At 46.6% G+C, this 22,700-nt stretch overlaps 1 protein-coding gene across 1 annotated transcript in view; it reads right to left on the reverse strand.

The window, feature by feature from the left end:
- The window catches only part of MAEL (maelstrom spermatogenic transposon silencer), a 56,034-nt gene extending 36,991 nt beyond the window's left edge, over nt 1–19,043 (reverse strand). The window contains 3 exon segments of the mRNA XM_073617371.1: nt 1,508–1,543; nt 8,059–8,172; nt 18,846–19,043. Of these exon segments, the coding sequence (XP_073473472.1) occupies nt 1,508–1,543; nt 8,059–8,172; nt 18,846–18,977 (282 nt within the window). The 5' untranslated portion in view covers nt 18,978–19,043.
- Nucleotides 19,044–22,700: the final 3,657 nt, after the last annotated feature.

The raw sequence follows: 22,700 nt of genomic DNA on the forward strand, positions 1-22,700 counted from the left end.
CCACAGTAGATATGGATGCAACATGTTTGAAGGCATGGGAAACTCCCACTGTAGCCTGAAAAACCACTTCAAAAGAGAAGGACGTCCTTAAAACAGGGCCTCCAACCTTTCATCTATGAAGCCTTCAAAGACCAGGAACTCATCCACCAGAACAATCAGGGCATTCTTTTAAGGGAAATCCCTGAAGGAAGACAGGCCAGGGGTCAACAGCAGTAGAACCCAAACTCTTGTAAAATTCCACCTCCGTGGAGGTACTGTTGAAAAAACACTTTGAATGAAAAAGCATTTTCTTCGGGTAAACCCAATTGTCATACATCATTTCTTGACAGGCAGGATGCATTAGAATAGACTTGGGATGTTTTGGCGACTGCCAGAATCCAAAACCAATAACTTTAGGGAAAGAGGGTTCCACCAGTGGTAACTTCAGCTTAGTTTGTATCACATCAGCCAGGAAACCCATTGCCATCTGTCTCAGACAGCCCTGGACCCCAAGATTACACCTGGGAGGACTAGTTCACGAAGGATTCCCAAACCTTGACAGCTCAATCCTCATCTTGGAGGATGTTCCCCCAATGCATCATCCTCCTGCAAAAAGGGGAGGAGGGAAATAATTGCACCTATGTATGCATCCTAGGACTTCTGAGCCACCAAGAACCCCTAAAATGATCTGGAAATATCCCTCCCCACCCTAAGGCCATGGCTCGCCAAGGATCTGTAGGCCTGCTATACCTCCAGAGGGAATGGTCACCCAGCTGACGGGGTATAGGCGCAAATTAAAACACTTTAAGTGTCCCAATGAAGACGTCATGACGAAGCGCATAGGATGGGGATTGTCCGATATCATGCGAGTATGGAGACTCGCTCACAGCCCATGTATGCAGCTGGAGATGAGACTTCTTATGAAGCTATATTTTTAAGCGTCAAATGTAATACTTCATTTATGCGAGTGTGATGATTTTATCAATAGTTTTATGCGATGACAATTCTTTTTTCATGTTTCCGCCCACATTTGTCTACAAAAGTCATATTGAGAAGGTCTTTTGGAGGATACACCATCGTCGTGGATTGATTGAGTGAGAGTTTGACCCACTTGTTCTAGTCATTAGTCACTAGTTCTGGTGATGGTTTCACTTGGGATGTTTGCACTTTGGAATGAACACCTACTGAGAAGACTTATGAAATTGAAGATTCAGAACACAGGACACTGTTGAAATAACACTTTTTATTGTGACAATATCGCACAAGACACTTTTGAAGCACAGGACACATATTCATGTACTGGATTCACTTTTTTTTTTTTTAATATAATTACTTGGTAAACAGGGAGAAGAAATGTGTTGTAGTTAGCACGGTTTATACAGTATATTATTGATTTATAACTGGGGAGGTATCAATTGATGCGCCTTTAAACAGCAGCTGCTACTCTAATAGATTTTGGTGATCCGTGGCTCATACACATTTTTTTCCATACTTTGAAAGCCGACAATCTAATGCAATAACTACTTACCAATACTTCAGTAACTTGTGCTGCCAAAGAACCACCCTGAAAATTGAAGACAGACGACAACTGCCATTACATTAACCAAATACATTTTAAACAGTGAACAAAAAACAAAACAAAAAAACAATTATAGTAATAATCTGGAAGCTAATATGCAACTCTTCTTTGCTTGTATGTCCCCAAAGATCCTCCTCAAAATTGACGAGATTCAAAATTTTTCCCCCCCATTTTGGATAGGGAGGGTTATAACCCGTTAGTTTATTTTTTGCCAACTGTGTCCCATTGAGATTTCCCTTCACTTCCTGTCCCACAGCCAAAACAGGACATGAGGAAAACCCTGCAAATTAAAGGGGACCCCCAGGTCACCAGAAGTAATGTCCCCATTGGTAGATTTCCCCTCTATTACTTTTTTTTTTTTTTTGAGGACAACTTTGGGCTTTAAAGCGATAGTAAACGCTGCCCCTCAAATGCGGTTTCCTTATAAAGCCAATATAATACAGCATTCTAACACATTCTGCGTTATAATTAACCACCTTCGCATTTTTTACTTTTTTTTTTTTGCAGCCGCTTTTTTAATTCTTGCTTCCCGGGATAAGCCTGCGCCATGTTAAGTAGAGTCTTTGAGTCCCCAGTACACTATACTTCCCTCCCTTTGTTATTCCTTGCCGTAATCTAGTGCGTGCGCAGTGATTTCTTAGCCAAACCTCGTTTTCATTCCGGTGCTACTATGGCAACAGTGCCCCACGTATTACAGCAGACCTGTTTTCCCTCCTGTGTGCCGCGCTATGTTGGTGTTAACACCCCATGTGATGTTGAAAAGCAGGGTGGATAAAAACCCATTAAAAAAAAAAAAAAAAGTTTTTTTTGGATCAAATTTATTGTAATAAAATGTTTTTGGAGTAAAAATCTATCTATCTATCTATCTATCTATCTAAAAGATAGTTTTCTATTTAAAGGTACATTAATAATTTACTTTATTCAGCATGAAGTGGAGCTTAGTTATATAGCAATTTAAATTTTTGGTAAACTCAATGATTCCAAGCTCTGCAAGCTAAGATAACATGTACTGACTGCATTGATGCATTCACACAATGTCACAGTAACCACGAGATAAAACAAAGTTCAGGAATATTCCTTTATCCCATTGTTTTGCTAATCTATGTACACTACAAACTGTATGATTGAATCAGTTCCGATATCGCTGTTTTACTAATCTGACAGCTTATTATTCTAAGTAGGAAAACTTCATTTTGTTTGCAAACATTAAAGATTCTAACAGCAAGAATAAGTCTTTACATTTAAAGAGCACCTGTCATTTCAGAGCCATCATGGCAGCGCCTGTTAGCGGGCATCCACTCACCTGCTGCCACCATGTCTCTCACCTTGTTGTGTCACTGCCACATCACCAGCCGTCCTATTAAAGTGAATGGGACTGTCGGTGAGTCAATAGCGGGTCAGAGGAGGAGCCACTATGGGGCAGAAAAGACAGTTGCTCTTTAAAAATTAAAATAGAGCCGATTTAAATCAAGCCTTTTTACTATTGATTTAAAATCGATTTGATTTAAATCAAATCCACCCTGGTTGAAAGTCACCTGGGGTGCATCAGGAACTTCTGAATGGGGCTGTAATCTCGCCGCAGTGAGGAGATGATGATGGAGCCATGGCATAGTTATGAATGGACTGATGGCACAAAGAGTGCTGTAAATCAGGGGAAATATGCGCATGTGACGTAAAAAAAATGAACAAATTACAAGCAAAACAGATGGGGGGGGGGGTTTACTACCACTTTAATTTTACTTTAAATAACTGGTAACCTGGACAAATAGAGAGGATGAATCATCCTAATGGTGGCACAGACAGCAATAAAGACTGACAGGGGTTCTAATCCCTTTCCACTCTACCCAAAACTAAAAGTTTGTCTTTAGCTGTAGTTTAAGCAAGTGTTAAAGAGAAGGTGTGGAGCGGTTCTTAAATCCTGGGGTTTGAGTGCTCCAAACTTACTCTAACCAATACCCTGTATAATTAAACAGACTTTGCATCAATTATAAAATAGGGCCGAAACAACTAATCGATTATGGAAATAGTTGTAAACCAATTTCATAATCGATTAATTGACCAGCTGATTAGTTGGCCTGCATACAGAATGCACTATTTGTTTACATATATGAAAATACAGTGCAGCACACATACAGCTCAGTACACCGTCCACACATGTCAGTAAGTGCCTGAGAACTTGTGAATGTGTGAGGAGCAATGCCTTATGGGACATGTAGTCCTGGGCAGAAAGCGAGTGGTTCTAAAAAGGCAGAAGTTTTTTTTTTTTTTACCTTGCTATAGGGGCACCCTATACTATACTTTGCAGCTTGCTATAGGGGCACTCTAAAGGCAGAGGAGCCAGAAGTGTCGGTGGGGAAACCCAGAAGAGGAGGCTGCTCTATGCAAAAACATTACACAGAGCAGGTAAGTTTAATGTAAAAAAACAAAAACACACTTTAAAGATTGTGTGCAGGGAAGATCAGCATCTGAACCCACAGAAGGCTGATAGACTGGGAGGTAATAGTATGTATGTATGTATGTATGTATGTATGTATGTATGTACACACACATATACACAGTGGGGACGGAAAGTATTCAGACCCCCTTAAATTTTTCACTCTTTGTTATATTGCAGCCATTTGCTAAAATCATTTAAGTTCTTTTTTTCCTCATTAATGTACACACAGCACCCCATTTCGACAGAAAAACATAGAATTGTTGACATATTCAGACCCTTTGCTCAGTATTTAGTAGAAGCCCCTTTTAATCTAATACAGCCATGAGTCTTTTTGGGAAAGATGCAACAAGTTTTTCACACCTGGATTTGGGGATCCTCTGCCATTCCTCCTTGCAGATCCTCTCCAGTTCTGTCAGGTTGGATGGTAAACGTTGGTGGACAGCCATTTTTAGGTCTCTCCAGAGATGCTAAATTGGGTTTAAGTCAGGGCTCTGGCTGGGCCATTCAAGAACAGTCACTGAGTTGTTGTGAAGCCACTCCTTCGTTATTTTAGCTGTGTGCTTAGGGTCATTGTCTTGTTGGAAGGTAAAACTTCGGCCTAGTCTGAGGTCCTGCGCACTCTGGAGAAGGTTTTCGTCCAGGATATCCCTGTACTTGTCCGCATTCATCTTTCCCTCGATTGCAACCAGTCGTCCTGTCCCTGCAGCTGAAAAACACCCCCACAGCATGATGCTGCCACCACCATGCTTCACTGTTGGGACTGTATTGGACAGGTGATGAGCAGGGCCTGGTTTTCTCCACACATATCGCTTAGAATTAAGGCCAAAAAGTTCTATCTTGGTCTCATCAGACCAGAGAATCTTATTTCTCACCATCTTGGAGTCCTTCAGGTGTTTTTTTAGCAAACTCCATGCAGGCTTTCGTGTGTCTTGCACTGAGGAGAGGCTTCCGTTGTGCCACTCTGCCATAAAGCCCCGACTGGTGGAGGGCTGTAGTGATGGTTGACTTTCTACAACTTTCTCCCATCTCCCGACTGCAACTCTGGAGCTCAGCCACAGTGATCTTTGGGTTCTTCTTTACCTCTCTCACCAAGGCTCTTCTCCCCCGATAGCTCAGTTAGGCCGGACGGCCAGCTCTAGGAAGGGTTCTGATTGTCCCAAAGGTCTTCCATTTAAGGATTATGGAGGCCACTGTGCTCTTAGGAACCTTAAGTGCAGCAGAATTTTTTTGTAACCTTGGCCAGATCTGTGCCTTGCCACAATTCTGTCTCTGAGCAGTTCCTTTGTCCTCATGATTCTCCTCATTTACTCTGACATGTACTGTGAGTTGTAAAGTCTAAAGCTGGCCATACACCTATAGATTATCTGCAGATTTTCTATGGTTAGATGGAAAAAGTGGAAGATTCCTCCATCCACACAGTTTAGCGAACATGGAGAAATCTGTTGCACTTTTTCCATCTAACCATAGAAAATCTGCAGATATTCTATAGGTGTATGGCCAGCTTTATATAGACAGGTATGTGGCTTTCCTAATCAAGTCCAATCAGTATAATCAAACACAGCTGGACTCAAATGAAGGTGTAGAATCATCTCAAAGGACAGAACCCGAGTTAAATATATGAGTGTCACAGCAAAGGGTCTGAATACTTAGGACCAGGTGATATTTCAGTTTTTCTTTTTTAATAAATCTGCAAAAATGTCAACAATTCTGTTTTTCTGTCAATATGGGGGGCTGTGTGTACATTAATGAGGGAAAAAAATAAACTTAAATGATTTTAGCAAATGGCTGCAATATAACAAAGTGTGAAAAATGTAAAGGGGGTCTGAATACTTTCCGTCCTCACTACACACACATATACTTTATAATATATTATCTGCTCTTTTGTACTAAAAAGGGCAAGTTTTAGTTTGTTTAACCCCATTAGAACAGGTGATACAAAAAAAAAAAAAAAAGGGGAGCATGCTGCTGCTACTAAACGTCTTAGGCTCGGGTCACATCTATGTGTTTTTTGGTGCTTTTTGCAGAAACACTACATGGTTTCCTATGGGACACATTCACATCCATGCTTTTTTTTTTTTTTAGCCGCTGCGTATTTTTGGAAAAAGGTCAAGGACGTTTTTCAACACAAAACTGTTTTTTTTTTTCTTCTTTTTTGGTTCAATAGATTTCAATTGAGAAGCTGCAAAAAAGCATGTAGTGCACTTTTGCAGCCATTTGTGTTTTTAATCTGCCCAACAACAAATTGTCCAAAAAATAAATATTAAAAAAAAAAAAAAAAAAACCATAACAAATGCAAATTGCAAATCACACCAAAATCGCGTGTGCAGAAATGCAAAACACACAGCAAAAAACACTGCAGAAACGGATCAAAAAGCAAACTGCATAGCTGTGAACCAAGTCTTATGCTGGCCATACATGTAACGATTTTCAGACGAGAATACTCATATGAAAAATCTTTGTACATTCGCTATAATGAAAGAATGTCATTTGAAAATTTTCACTTGCTAATAACATTCAGTTTTAAAATGAATGTCATCTCTGAACGAAAACCACAAACACTGTCTGACAATTCCTTTCACCAAGCAGTTTTCTATTCTGCTCCTTCGAATTTTCCCGTCACTGTGGTTGAAAACGAACGTGGATTCGACTGCATTTACGATTAGAAAATCGAACGACTGCTCTTAATATTACATTTTTTTTTTTTTTTGAAGGAAGACATTGTTTTTGTACGGCCAGCATATAATATGTTACAGTTCCATCTGAAAATCAGTAAAACAGTCTTTACATTTTTTTTTTTTCTTTAAACAGTATAGGTCACCGAGCCCATGTGAGTAAGGTCCCTTTCACACTGGGGCGGTTTGCAGGCGTTAATGCGCTAAAAATACCGCCTGCAAACCGCCCCTAAACAGCCTCCGCTGTTTGTTCAGTGTGAAAGCCCGAGGGCTTTCACAATGAAGCGGTGCGCTGACAGGAGAAGAAAAAATCTCTTGCAAGCCGCATCTTTTCAGCGGTGAAGGAGCGGTGTATTCACCGCTCTTGACCATTGAAATCAATGGGACAGCGCGGCTATAGCCGCGCTGTACGAGTGATATTAACCCTTTTTCGCCCGCCAGCAGGGGGTTAAAACCGCACCACTAGCGGCCAAATACCGCAGTAAAACAGTGCTAAAAATAGCGCTGTTTTACCGCCAACGCCCCCTACCGCCCCAGTGTGAAAGCAGCCTTAGCCCTAAGGGCGCATTCATGCCACAACGCTTTATTAAAAAAGGAGAAGTCCAGCCTGAGCTCATTCAGCTGGGCTTCCCCTATAGGTCACAGGAGTGCAACCTGTTTCGCATTCCTGTGACCCGTTTTCAGCAGAGATCGGTCTGAAGTCTGCTCTCTGCTAACGTCACCAATATCAGTCCAGGCACCGCGTCATCCCGACTGTCTAGATTTGCCAGCTGCCTGGACTGATGGCAGAATCAGCCTCTCAGCGAGCCCCTGAGATGGACGCTCCCCGCCCCTCCACAGGTCAGCACTCCAATGAGCGTGGAGGAGAGCTGCTGATTGACAGTCAGCATCTCTCTGCTCAGAGAGGTTCTCAATTAAGAGGCGTCAGGGGACAGATGCAGCATATTTTAGGTAAGTATAAGTGGTCAATAAAAAAAAAAAAAAAATAAAAAAAACCACCCCACACACACAAAACATACTTCTCTTTTAATACATGCATATTTTGTTTATTTGTAATGTGTTGGTGTGCACTTGTTTTTACACATTTTTCTTGCCTTGTAGAATTTATATGGGTTTTCGTGCACTTGAATGTGTTGCACCAAAAATAAAAATATATGTTGCTTGCCGTACTTTTTTTTTTTTTTTTTTCTCTCTCCAGTGCTGGGCAAATGTCACACGCTGATGTGAACTGCATTCATATGGAAACATTTTTGGTTGTCATCCATTGGGAATGCGCTCACAAAAGCACCCCAGCGTATCCGGTGTGGAAATAACCCGATTGTATATATAGACCTGTACAGAATAGAATGTTTATATCTGCCTGAAGCTCCCCCTCCAAATGACATCCTTACTTTTCCTCGGCCGACACCTGTGGAGGACCTCGGAGGACTGGGGGGATCCGGCTCACGATTCCTCCACTCTTTGGCTTTTTCAGCATACTTCTCTTTTTCTTCCACCGTCAACAACTACAAATTGGGGATTAAAGTAATGCCATTATATAGGAATGCAAACAGGTCAACTTTGGATGATTGGAGCACATTACAATTTAAAATGTGTAAACCCTCACAAAAACAAGCCATTCCTTTAAAGACAGAAATGAAAGGCAAACATTTTTTGTATAGATATATGAAAACATTATAAATATACACTCAGCGGCCCCTTTATTAGGTAACCCTTCCTAGTACCGGGTTGGACCCCTTTTGCCTTTAGAACTACCTTCATTCTTCATGGCGTAGATTCAGCAAGGTGCTGGAAACGTTCCTCAGATTTCAGTCCATAGTGACACGATAGCATCACGTAGTTGCTGCAGATTTGTCAGCTGCGCATCCATGATGTGAATGTCCCGTTCCACCACATCCCAAAGGTGCTCTACTGGATGAGATCTGGTGAGTGTGGTGCTCTATTGGATGAGATCTGGTGAGTGTGGTGCTCTATTGGATGAGATCTGGTGAGTGTGGTGCTCTATTGGATGAGATCTGGTGAGTGTGGTGCTCTATTGGATGAGATCTGGTGAGTGTGGTGCTCTATGGATGAGATCTGATGAGTGTGGAGGCCATTGGAATACAGGGACCTCATTGTTCAGTGGTGAGATGATTGGAGCTTTGTGAAGGAGCCATCAGAAGATGGGGACACTGTAGTCATAAAGGGATGGACATGGTCAGCAGCAATATTCAGGTAGACCGTGGTGTTTAACTGCTTGCCGACCAGCCGCCGCAGTTTTACTGCAGCAGAATGGCACAGCTGGGTGAAACGACGTTACCTTACGTCGCTTCGACTTTTAACCACTAGGGGCGCGCCGCACTGTGTGCCCGGAACCGATGCGAGTGCCCGGGAAACGCAAAGACTGCCGGGCTCCCGCGATCACTCGTGACAGGGCGAGAACCGGGATCTGTGTGTGTGTGAACACCGATCTCTCTCTCTCTTCCTAGTCAGTTCCCTCCCCCTACAGTTAGAACACACACTAGGGAACACAGTTAACCCCTTGATCGCCCCCTAGTGTGTACCCCTCTTCCCTGCCAGTGACATTTACACAGTAATCTGTGCATTTTTATAGCACTGATCGCTGTACAATTGTCAATGGTCCCAAAAATGTGTCAAAAAAGTGTCCAATTTGTCCGCCGCAATATTGCAGTCCGATAAAAATTGCAGATTGCCGCCATAATAATATATATATATTTTTTTTTTATTTATTCAAAATGCCATAAATCTATCCCCTATTTTGTAGACGCTATAACTTTTGCTCAAACCAACCAATATACGCTTATTGAGATTTTTATTACTAAAAATATGTATGAGAATACATAACGGCCTAAACTGAAGAAAAAAAAAAAATATGAGGGCTATTTATTAGAGCAAAAAGTACAAAATATTGCGTTTTTTTTCAAAATTATTGCCTTTTTTTTGTTTATAGCGCAAAAAATAAAAAAAAACAGAGGTGATCAAATACCACCAAAAGAAAGCTCTATTTGTGGGGAAAAAAAAAAAAAAGGACGTAAAATTTGTTTGGGTACAACGTTGCACGACCGCGCAATGGTCAGTTAAAGCGACGCAGTGCCGTATCGCAAAAAAAATGGCCCGGTCATTGAGCAGCCAAATCTTCCAGGGCTGAAGTGGTTAAATGATGCTCAATTGGTACTAAGGGGCCCAAAGTGCGCCAAGAAAATATCCCCCCACACCATTACACCACCACCAGCCTGAACCGGTGATACAAGGCAGGATGGATCCATGCTTTCATGTTGTTTACGCCAAATTCTGACCATACCAGCTGAATGCTGCAGCTAAAATCGAGACTCATCAGACCTGGCAACACTTTTTCAATCTTCTATTGTCCAATTGGTTATCCTGTGCGAATTGTAGCCTCAGTTTCCTGTTCTTAGCTGACAGGAGTGCCACCCGGTGTGGTCTTCTGCTGCTGTAGCCCATCTGCTTCACGGCTTGAGGTGTTGTGCGTTCAGAGATGGTATTCTGCATACCTTGGATGTAACGAGTGGTTATTTGAGTTACTGTTGCCTTTCTATCATCTGGAACCAGTCTGCCCATTCTCCTCTGACCTCAACAAGGCATTTTCCTCCACACAACCGCCGCTCACTGGATATTTTCTCTTTTTTTGGACCATTCTCTGTAAACCCCGAGAGATGGTTGTGTGTGAAAATCCCAGTAGATCAGTTTTTGAAATACTCAGACCAGCCCCGTCTTGCACCAACAACCATGCCACGTTCAAAGTCACTTCAACCCCTTTTCTTCCCCATTCTGATGCTGTTTGAACTTCAACAAGTCGTCTTCACGACATCTAGATGTCTAAATGCATTGAGTTGCTGCCATATGATTGGCTGATTAGCAATTCGTGTTAAAGAGGAGGGCCCATCAAAAAAAAAAAAAAAATTAAAAAAAGGTCAGCAGCTACAAATACTGCAGCTGCTGACTTTTAATTGGACACTTACCTGTCCCAGCGATGCGGGGGATCGAAGCTCCGCTCGCCTCCCCCTCCGTTCAGCGGCGCCGGCTTTGCAACTGTGGGCGCCGGGCTGTGGCTTCACAGCCTGGCACCCACTGCGCATGCGCGAGCGGCGCCGTGATTGGCCGCTCAGTCACCTGGGACCTGTAATGGGTCCCAAATGATTGACAAGAGGGAGGGAGCAGAGCCGAGCCCTTCCCGTGCCGAGGGGGAAGTGATGTCACCAGCCCAGGCACTGGAAAAGGCAGACTACGAGGGTCCCCTTAGCATCAGGCAATTAGAGGTGAGTAAAAAAAAAAAAAAAAAAAAAAAAAAAAAAACGGAGTTACTTACCGGTAACATCCTTTTCCAGGAATCTTTCAGGACAGCACCATAGAGAGACACCGGCTCCTCCCCTCTTAGGAAACACCGCCATTCAATATTTAAATCTCATCCTCCCAACGGCCCCTCAGTTCTTCACGAGTTCCTCCGGCCAGCTGGGGAGACACAAGAATACGTCATACAAATCTTTATCTTACCTGACGTTCTCATGCGATGAGTTCTCATAGACAATCAAAAACCTGGGTGGGTACTAGTGCTGTCCTGAAAGATTCCTGGAAAAGGATGTTACCGGTAAGTAACTCCGTTTTTCCCCATTCATCTTTCAGGACAGCACCATAGAGAGGATAAGCGAGCACCTTACCTTAGGGAGGGACTACTGCCTGCAGCACCTTACGCCCAAAGGCTTGGTCTTTGGCTGACAGCAGGTCCAATCTGTAATGCTTCACAAACGTGGAAAAACTGGACCACGTTGCTGCTCTACAGATCTGCTCCGGAGAAGCACCAGCCCACTCTGCTTGAGAAGTTGCCACTGCCCTGGTGGAATGTGCTTTAATACCCTCCGGGGGCTCCAAACCCCCGATTACATAGGCCTGGCTAATGGCCAACCTTAACCATCTGGCTATTGATCGTCTAGAGGCTTTGAACCCTTTCCTAGCCCCTGAAAACAATACAAAAAAAGAATCGGATTTCCTAAACTGTTTTGTACTATCTAAGTACTGAAGGACGCACCTTCTAACGTCCAGTTTGTGAAAAATATGCTCCTGTTCCCTCACAGGATTCGAACAGAAGGTAGGTAAAATAATTTCCTGGTCCCTATGAAAACTAGAGGCCACTTTTGGTAAAAAGGCCGGATCCGTTTTAAAAATCAAACGGTCCGGAAAAACCTGAAAAAAAGGCGCCCTAATAGAAAGGGCTTCGAGTTCACTTACTCTCCTTGCTGTGGTGATCGCCACCAAAAACACAGTTTTGAGGGTGATCAACTTCAAGGTACAGGATTCCAATGGCTCAAAAGGATCCCCTGTAAGAGACTGTAAAACTAAGGAAAGATCCCACACTGGGAATGGGGAACTTTTAACAGGCCTCTGTCTGCCTAAAGCTCTAAAAAACCTAGCTACCCAAGGATCTATAGCTAGTGGCTTTTCCAGGAAAACGCTTAGTGCCGATACTTGTCCTTTCAAGGTGCTAAGGGCTAATCCTTTGTCCGCTCCTGCCTGCAGAAACTCTAATACTGCTACAGAACTTCGTACATCGAAGGAGCTTTCTGTGCACCAACTGTTAAAGCGTTTCCACACCTTTAGGTAAATGGCTTGCGTCTCTCTTTTCCTGCAATTTAGGAGAGTTGTCACTAGCCGATCCGAGAAACCTTTGCCCTTTAGCAATTCTTCCTCAGTAGCCACGCTGCGAGGTTCCATCGCTCCACCTGAGGGCAACAGATTGGACCCTGAGAGAAGATCCTCCCGGATAGGCAGAATCCAGGGAGGCTCCACTGTCAGACTCTTCAAGAGGGAGAACCACGGCCTCCTTGGCCAGTGTGGTGCGATCAGAATGAGGGTTGTGTCTTCTGACCGAAATTTTCTCAGAACTGCTGGAATCATTACGGGAGGGGGGAAGGCATAACACTTTGAGAAACGCCAGCTCTGAGCTAGTGCATCCACCCCGGCTGCTCCGTCCCATCTGTTTAGGGAAAAGAACAGACGAGCTTTCGTATTCGCCTTTGAGGCGAAGAGATCCACGGAGGGGACCCCCCACTTCCGAGCAATCATCTCGAAGATGTCCTGGTTCAAGACCCAGTCGCCTTCCTTCAGCATTTTTCTGCTCAGAAAATCTGCTACGTGGTTCTGCTCCCCCTTCAGATGTATTGCAGAGAGAGAGAGAGAATGCTCCCTTCGGCCCACCTGAGGATGGATTCTGCCAGACCCCACAAGGATCTGCTCCTGGTTCCCCCTTGCCTGTTGATGTAGGCCACTGCTGATGAGTTGTCCGAACGGACCCTCACATGCTGCCCCAGGAGTTCTCTCTGAAAAGCTCTGAGAGCCAACTCTATTGCTCTCAGTTCCCTCCAGTTCGAGGACTTCTTTGCGTCTTCTTTTTCCCAGGTGCCTTGCATCATCTGGGAATCTAGGTGTGCTCCCCACCCTGTGCCGCTCGCATCGGTCGTAACCGTTCTGGACACTGGAAGAACCCACTCCAGGCCCTGTGAGAGATTGGACCCTTTCCTCCACCACCAGAGGGACCTTTTGACCTGACTTGGCACAGATATAAGGGAGTCCAGAGATGCTGGACTGTGGTCCCAGACACTCAGAATAAACAGCTGTAGGGGGCGAAAGTGCAGCCCTGCCCACTGAACTGCCGGAAGCGTGGAAGTCAGTAAGCCCAGTGCTGACATTGCTTTCCTTACTGAGATCTGACTGCTGCCCTGGAGCAGTAATATTGCTCTGTCCACCTTCTGGATTTTTTCTGCTGGAAGGAACACTTTTTGTTTTGTCGAATCCAGTACATAGCCCAGGAAGGTGATCTTTTGGGCCGGAACCAAACTGGATTTTTCCAGGTTCAAGAGCCATCCCAGGTTTTCTAAGCTGTCTCTTGCTACCTGAAGATCCTGGTACAACTGCTCCGGGGAAGGAGCAAACAGGAGTAGGTCGTCCAGGTACGCGACTACAGAGATGCCTCTGAGCCGCAAGAAAGCCAGGACCTCCACCATCACTTTGGTGAAGATGCGGGGGGAAGAGGATAGTCCAAAGGGGAGTGCTTTGAACTGTAGATGAAAGGTTCCTTCCCCAGTTTTCACCGCCAGTCTGAGAAACCTCTGGTAACTTTCTGCGACTGGAATGTGCAGATAAGCGTCCTTTAAGTCTATTGACGCCATGAAGCAATTTGGGGGAAGAAGCGCTTTCACCGAATAGACAGAATCCATCCGGAATTTCCTGTAGGTAATTGAGACATTCAGAGGCTTCAGATTCATGATAAGCCTGAATTTTCCCGAAGGCTTGCGGACCACAAAAATGTGGGAGTAAAAGCCTCTGCCTATCTCCTCTACAGGAACCCTCACTATCACCTCTTGTTCCTCTAACTCCTGTAGGGAGGATAGAAGAGCTGACGCTTTCTCTGCACACTTTGGCAGCTCGGTGACTAGAAGTCTGTGCTGAGGAGGTTCTGAGAACTCTAGCTGGTAACCTCTTCTTATGATCCCTAACACAAACTGGTTGGAGGTGATCATCTCCCATTGTGGGAGGAAGGCCCCCAATCTTCCTCCCACCGTGGTTACCCCGTCATTGGGTCTTCTTGGGCTGTTCAGGAGGGCGAAAAATCGCCCCTCCCCGCCCCTTACCCTTCTGCCCCCAAGCTTTTTTCTGCCGCTCTCCTTTTGGGGTTTCAAACTTTCTCTGAGGGCGAAACTTTCTTTTAGCCTGCTCCCCAAACTTCTTTTTAATGGGAAAGGCCTTTTTCTTATCGGCCGTCCGGTCTAAAACGGTCTCTAAACCTGGGCCAAACAAGAGATCTTCTGTGAGGGGAATTCCACAGAGTTTAACTTTAGACGCGCTGTCTCCTTGCCACGTCTTAAGCCATAGGGCCCTTCGAGCCGAATTAGTGAGGGCTGAAGACCTTGCGGACATGCGCACTGATTCGGCGGAAGCGTCCGCAATATACGCTACACCCTTAAGTAGCATGGGAAAGGAAGCCAAAATAGTCTCTTTTGGCGTTCCTGCCTCAATATGCGCCTTTATCTGCGTAAGCCAATATTCCATATTGCGGGCCACTACTGTGACCGCCATGGCAGGCTTAAGGTTTCCCTGTGACGAATCCCAGGACTTCTTTAAGAGAGAGTCCATCCTTCTGTCCATGGGGTCTGCAAGAACCCCCATGTCCTCGAAGGCCAGATCTGTTTGCCTGGAAACCTGAGAAAAAGCAGCATCCAGCCTAGGGGTCTTATTCCAGACTAGAGACTCCCCTTCTGAAAAAGGAAACCTTCGCTTCAAAGCCCTTGAAAAGAAAGGTTTTCTCTCAGGATCTTTCCATTCATTCTTTATGGCCTCAACCAATACATCATGGACTGGGAAATCCTTCCTTTTTTGTTCCCCAAGACCTTTGTACATTTGGTCATGGAGCGATAACACCTTCTTTTCTTCCTGAATTCCCAAAGTGGTGTGAATAGCTCCCAAGAGCTCCTCCACTTCGTCCAGGGAAAGCTTATAGCGAGAGGTTTTTGTGGATTCCCCATCCACCTCCTCCACATCCGATTCCCTTTGAGAATCTGAAGCGGTGCTATCTGGCTCCTCCTCAATTTCCACTCTGGAGCCCCCTGGTCTCTCTCCACTAACAGAGGGAGTATCCACTGGGCTAGGTGTAACACTCTGCTGCACTGGTAAAGGACTGCTTTGGGCTTGCGGCAACTGGAAGCTAGAAAAGAGTGCCTTAAAGGACTGAAAGGTGCTAGAAAGCTCTTTGACGGATGCAGCAAGATCTGTACCCTGTTCTGCTGCCTGTTCCCTGACTAATCCATCAATGCACTCCTTGCAAAGTGCCTTGGTCCAGAATTCCCCCATACTAACTCTACAAGAGGGGCATTTTTTCTTTGAACCATGAGGCGACTTGCTTTTCTCTGTGGCTTTCTGAAAAAGAAAGAGAGAGAGTCACCATAAATGCCCAATCCCACCAGTGCTTTTACAGAGGACCACCAGGAGTGCCCCCCCCAGGAGCAACCACCACCAGGGTCCCAGACACACTCCCCTTCCCCCCCGACCACCAGTGAGGGGAGAACACCCGTGAAGCTATCGGGATTTAGGTAAGGGAACACCACCCCAGGGTTCCACTTACCTTAGCATGGCTGGTGCTACTGTCTCCTGGAGCAGTTCTAGAGACCTCTGTCTCAGACATGTCCGCTGAGGATGGTGGTCGATCGTTTCCCCCGACAGCTGACTCTACAGCAAAGCAAGAGGGTCGCACCAGCCGAACGCTCGGTCCGTTTTCTTTCCCCGCGTCCGGAACCGGAAGACGCGGAATCGTCGGAAGTGCCCGCCCTCGCCGGAACTGACGTCACCCGTCATCCGACCCGGCCATAGAGCTTCAAACGCTGGCTGCTTGAACAAGCAGGAGAGACTCAGGCACTTCCCACAGCGCCCCCCTGGGCAGAAGAAACACGGACCTCCTCAGCTGTCTCCTTCCCCAAGAGAGGCTGAGGCGCGCCAATTCAGTTTTAAAAACAGGTAAGTATGGCTTCCCCAGCCTTTACCTAACTGAACAAACAATAGTAGAGGGAAAGAGCTAGAGAGACCCGACTCCCCCTCTTCCTCACACAAAATCTTTGGCTTCAGTCTCCCTGACTGATCCGCCACGGTTCCCAAGCAGTGTCTCCCCACCGGAGGAAACACCTGAACTGAGGGGCCGTTGGGAGGATGAGATTTAAATATTGAATTGGAAGGCGGTGTTTCCTAAGAGGGGAGGAGCCGGTGTCTCTCTATGGTGCTGTCCTGAAAGATGAATGGGGAAAATTTCCAAATGTTTTTTTTAATTTTTTTTTTTTTTTTAGGCAGTCATTTTTTTTTTTTTTTTAGGGTGGAACACCACTTTAACAAGCGATTGAACGGATGTACCTAATAAAGTGTCCGGTGAGTGTATATTATTTTATTTTTTTATAAGTGATCTTATGACCTCTGTTCTCAGCTGCATAAGGGACTTTGAGAGCTGGGGGAGGAGAAGGAACAGCACACTGAGCTTCACAGTGAATGACTGAGCAGCTGGGGCGGGGGGGTGTCAGGGCAAGTCTGATTATTGGATGAGAGCAGGTTGAGTTTCCAGCACAGAAAGAGAACTGACCACTCTGTGCTCTCCTGCTTAGTGTGGTCAGTTTTTAATAGGAAAGCAGAGGGACTGGCAGGAACACCGGGGATTTCACACAAAGGAAACAATACAAAGAGAACAGAATATTAATTTTTATACCAGTACATGGTACAGCAGACACATATCAGGAATATGAAATGCTGGGGTAAAATTCTAGAACAAGAAAAAAAAAAAAAAAAAAAGTCACAGACCCGCCAACCCCCCCCCCCCCCTTATCAGCATAGAGGGGGCTTCCTCGCCAAGATTACTCCTCTGGCTGCACAGCCAAAAAGCCCCCCACCCAGGTGTACATATGCCCCTTCCTGACCGCACTGCTACTGAGCCCCACCCAGGGACAGCTTCAGATACCCTCCTGGCTGCACAGCCCCCCCCCCCCCCCCACTCAGGTGCATCCGGGTGCCTCCCCCCCCCTCAGGCAGCACAGAAATAGAGCTGCCGCCCCCCAGATGCAATTGCAGATACCTCACTAGAGTACCCCTACCAGCACTCAATAGTACAGTTCTCCCACACAGGTGCATGTGCCGATCCCCCCCCCCCAGTACTCCCCTAGCTGCACAGCCATAGGGCCCCTCCCCCACTCAGATACCACCCTGTATGTAATGATGAGCTCAGGTGTGTTCAGAAGCCGCACCTGCAGAGCCCGTCAGGAAGTCGGCACAGCGGTAATCACAAGCAGTGGGGACGTTTCCTGGTCTCTGCAGCCGTGCACCGGGAAATGACTCACTGCATGTGATTAGTGCAGTGCCAACTTCCTGACGGGCTCTGCAGGTGCGGCTTCTGAACACACCTGAGCTCATCCTTATCTGTATGTACAGCAAAAGAGCTCTCCCATTCAGGTAACTTTGCATACCACCCCCCAATCAAAATGCACTGCTACCAACCCCCCCCCCCCCCCCCTCCTGACACTAAGGATGAACTCCAGCGTGTTCGCAAACTGCACATGCAGAGCCCGCCAGGAAGTCGGCACTGCGGAGCGCTAATCACAGGCAGTGAGACATTTCCCGATCTTTACAGCCGCGTATCGGGAAATGTCTCACTGCCTGTGATTAGCGCTCCGCAGTGCCGACTTCCTGGCGGGCTCTGCATGTGCAGCTTGCGAACACGCTGGAGCTCATCCTTACTGGACACCTGCAGATACGCATCTGGCTGCCCAACCATAAAGACACCCCCCCCCCCCCCCCGGTGTACAGAAGCCCCTTCCCAACTGCACTGCTACTGAGCCCCACACAGGGACTGCTTCAGATACCCTCCTAGATGTACAGCCCCCCCCCCACCTCAGGTGCATCTGCAGATACCCCACAGCCATAGGACCCCGCCCCCCCACTCAGATACCGCTCTGGATGTGCAGCTATAGACTAAAACACCTGCATGCACCCCAAGTACTCCCCAACTGGACAGTCATTGCACCCCTCCCCCATCACTTCACCTGCAGATACCTCTCTGGATACTGCGCAGCAATGGAGCGCCCCACTTTACAAATCCCCGACTGCACAGCCATAGGACCCCTCCCCCCCCACCGTACCCCTCAACTGCACAGCCATAGGACCCCTCCCCCCCACCGTACCCCTCAACTGCACAGCCATAGGACCCCTCCCCCCCACCGTACCCCTCAACTGCACAGCCATAGGACCCCTCCCCCCCACCGTACCCCTCAACTGCACAGCCATAGGACCCCGCCCCCCCACCGTACCCCTCAACTGCACAGCCATAGGACCCCTCCCCCCCACCGTACCCCTCAACTGCACAGCCATAGGACCCCTCCCCCCCACCGTACCCCTCAACTGCACAGCCATAGGACCCCTCCCCCCCACCGTACCCCTCAACTGCACAGCCATAGGACCCCTCCCCCCCACCGTACCCCTCAACTGCACAGCCATAGGACCCCTCCTCTACCAGATATCCCTAGTAGCTCCCCCCCCCCAATACCCTTTATCTCACCTATAGACACCCAGTACCCCTCCCCCACCTGCAGACCATAGTACCCCTCCCCCACCTGCAGACCAGGCCCCAGCTCCCCTCACTCACCGCCCAGTCCCCGGAGCAGTAGGAAATGGCGTCCTTCACCCCGCACACCGGCAGACCCCTCCGCCTCAGCTCCGGGATCATCTCCAGGGCGAAGAAGAAATAGGCGTTCCGGGAGGCCTTCTTGTTCGGCATGGCCGCTTCTCTTCTATGGAGTGGGGAAGGAGAACGGAGCTCCGCACAGGACCGGACCGCGCCGCCTCACGTGATCTTCAGGCGCCAAAACACCAGTCACGTGATCCACGTCCCGTCCCTGGCCTGCCTGGTGTGAGGTACCTGAGCGGGAGATCCGTCCAATCCGGGACACAGCTGTGATTACCGGAGTGATATAAGGACACACAGCGCTCCTCGGTGATTATTCTTTACAGAAATGGGTGTTTTCTTGTGTCCCCCCCACATAGTTCCCATGATAATGAGAGGCCTTAACAGATGTGTAAACTTTTATATGCTTCTGGTGATCGTACTAATGTATATACTGTGTGCTATGGATACCCCAGGTACACCCCCAATGTGGTTGCTAGGAGACTGCTCTAACAACTAATGATGCTGTGGTTTCTAGGACGCAGGCAGCTGTACATCATTGATTGCTAGGGCACAGGCAGTTTTACTTTATTCATTCATGTTAGGGAACAGGAAGTTTTACATCATTGGTTGCTAGGATACAGGCAGCTGTACAGCATTGGTTGCTATGACACAGGCACCTGTACCTAAATGGGTTCCTAGGATATAGACAGCTATACATCATTGGTTGGTAGGACACAGGCAGTTGTACATCATTGGTTGCTAGGACACAGGCAGTTGTACATCATTGGTTGCTAGGACACAGGTACATGTACCTCATTGGTTGCTAGGACACAGGCAGCTGTACATCATTAGTTGCTAGGACACAGGCACCTGTATATCATTTGTTGCTAGGACACAGGCAGCCATACATCATTAGTTGCTAGGACACAGGCAGCTGTATATCATTTGTTGCTAGGACACAGGCAGCTGTATATCATTTGTTGCTAGGACACAGGCAGCCATACATCATTAGTTGCTAGGATACAGGCAGCTGTATATCATTTGTTGCTAGGACACAGGCAGCCATACATCATTAGTTGCTAGGACACAGGCAGCTGTATATCATTTGTTGCTAGGACACAGACAGCCGTATATCATTTGTTGCTAGGACACAGACAGCCGTATATCATTTGTTGCTAGGACACAGGCAGCCATACATCATTTGTTGCTAGCACACAGGCAGCTGGGCTGTACAGCACCATTGGTGCAGGCAGCGCCCTGGGAATTATTGATGCTGTGCGGTTGTATGCCATTGTTTGCTAGGACACAGAAGATCCAGTGAGTTTTATTCCAAAAAGGAAAACAAAACTAGAGATTCAGCCCTTTAACAATTTGGGGTTCAAAGTTTTTTATTTTTTGCAAGAAGGAAAAGGTGCCAGAAGGCAGCTGGGCCACACAGCATCATTGGTTGCTATGATGCAGGTGGAAATGCAGTGCAGTTGGTCATTGGTTGCTAAGACACAGGCAGCTGGCCTGGAGAGCATCATTGGTTGGCATGGTGCAAGCCACACTAGCGTGGCTGTACACATTGGTCATTGGTACAGGCAGCTGTATTATTATTATTATACAGCATTTATATCTCAACAGTCATTGGTTGATTTGGTGCAGCCAGCGCAAGTGGCTTAGGAACCAAAGATGCTGTGAGTCTGTACGTCCTTGGTTGCTAAGACATAGGAAGCTGTGCATCATTGGTTGGTAGCACTTTTAGGATTTAGGGTTCAATTTTTTGGTAAAGAAAGGAAGGGGATTGAGGAAGACAGGTGCCAGGAGGGCCACACAGTGTCATTGGTTGTTATGGTGCATGTGGTGCCAGTGACCTGAAAACCAGTGATGCTGTGCTGATGTACATCATTGGTTGCTAGGAGGTGGCTGGGCTGCACAGCATAATTGGTTGTTAGAGTGTAGGAGGCACCAGCGACCTAGGAACCAATGATGCTGTACATCATTAGTTGCTATGTATTGTTATGGTGCAGGTGGCACCAGAGACCTAGGAACCAATAATGCTGTGTGGCTGTACATCACTGGTTGCTAGGACACAGGCAGCTGTGCATCATTGGTTGGTATGGTGCAGTCAGCGCCAGCGGCCTAGGAACCAATTATGCTTTGCAGCTGTACATCATTGGCTGCAAAGACACAGGTGGCTGGGCTGTACAGCATCATTGGTGGTTATGGTACAGGAGGCACTAGCCACCCTGTAATAAATGATGCTGTACGTCACTGGTTGCTAGCATACAGGCAGCTGTACATTTTTGGTTGCTAGGACACAGGTGGCTGGTCTGTACAGCCTTACATCATTAGTTGCTATGTATTGTTATGGTGCAGGCGGCACCCGAGACCTAGGAACCAATAATGCTGTGTGGATGTACATCACTGGTTGCTAGGACATAGGCAGCTGTACATAATAGGTTGCTAAGACACAGGTGGCTGGGCTGCACAGTATTATTGTTGTGATGGTTCAGGCAGCGCCAGCATCCTAGCAACCAGCTCAGTAACACTGCCCTGTTTGTATACAGGCAAGGGTATTGAGCTGCAGTGAGGACTGAGTGTCTGATATGGCTTCAGCACCCCCCCTTCACTGAGTGCTAACAGACGCTGTCCTGTCATTTTTGCCTCATTAGCAGGATGATCCCCCGTATACATACCGTATACAGTGCCTTGAAAAAGTATTCACACCCCTTGAAAATTTTCACATTTCGTCATCTTACAACCAAAAACATAAATGTATTTTTATTGGGATTTTATGTGATGGACCAACACAAAGTGGCACATAATTGTGAAGTGGAAGAAAAATGATAAATGGTTTTCAACATTTTTTACAAATATATATGTGAAAAGTGTGGGGTACATTTGTATAGCGTCCCCCTGAGTCAATACTTTGTAGAATCTCCTTTCACTGCAATTACAGCCGCAGGTCTTTTTGGGGATGTCTCTACCAGATTTGCACATCTAGAGAGGGACATTTTTGTCCATTCTTCTTTGCAAAATATCTCAAGTTCTGTCAGATTGGATGGAGAGCGTCTGTGAACAGCAATTTTCAAGTCTTGCCACAGATTCTCAATTGGATTTAGGTCTGGACTTTGACTGGTCCATTCTAACACATGAATATGCTTTGATCTAAACCATTCCATTGTAGCTCTGGATGTATGTTTAGGGTCGTGGTCCTGCTGGACCGTGTGTATGCTGCATCGGACTTTTGCTGGCTGAATTCCAGCCAGCAAAAGATTGAGAGCATGTTCTCAAGTTTTCGGTTGGAAAAAGTTCCTATCCGACAATGCGATCGTTTGTGGCAATTCCGACGCGCAAAATTCCTACGCGTGCTCGGAAACAATTCGACGCATGCTCGGAAGCATTGAACTTCATTTTCTCGGCTCGTCGTAGTGTTGTACGTCACCGCGTTCTTGACGGTCGTTAGTTCAGCGAACTTTTGTGTGACCGTGTGTATGCAAGGCAAACTTGAGCGGAATCCCGTCGGAAAAGCCATCATATCTTTTTCCGACGAGAAGTCCGATCACTGTATTTGGCTCCATCCATCTTCCCATCAAATCAGACCAGTTTTCCTGTCCCTGCTGAAGAAAAACATCCCCACAATATGATGCTGCCACCACCATGTTTCAGGGTGAGGATAGTGTGTTCAAGGTGATGTGCAGTGTTCGTTTTCTGCTGCACATAGCGTTTTGCTTTTAGGCCAAAAAGTTCAATTTTGGTCTCATCTGACCAGAGCACCTTCTTCCATGTTTGCTGTATCCCCCACATGGCTTCTCACAAACTGCAAATGGGCTTTCTTTCAACAATGGC

This window comes from Aquarana catesbeiana, linkage group LG02 (assembly GCF_042186555.1).
Source record: "Aquarana catesbeiana isolate 2022-GZ linkage group LG02, ASM4218655v1, whole genome shotgun sequence".
Classification (NCBI taxonomy): Eukaryota; Metazoa; Chordata; class Amphibia; order Anura; family Ranidae; genus Aquarana; species Aquarana catesbeiana.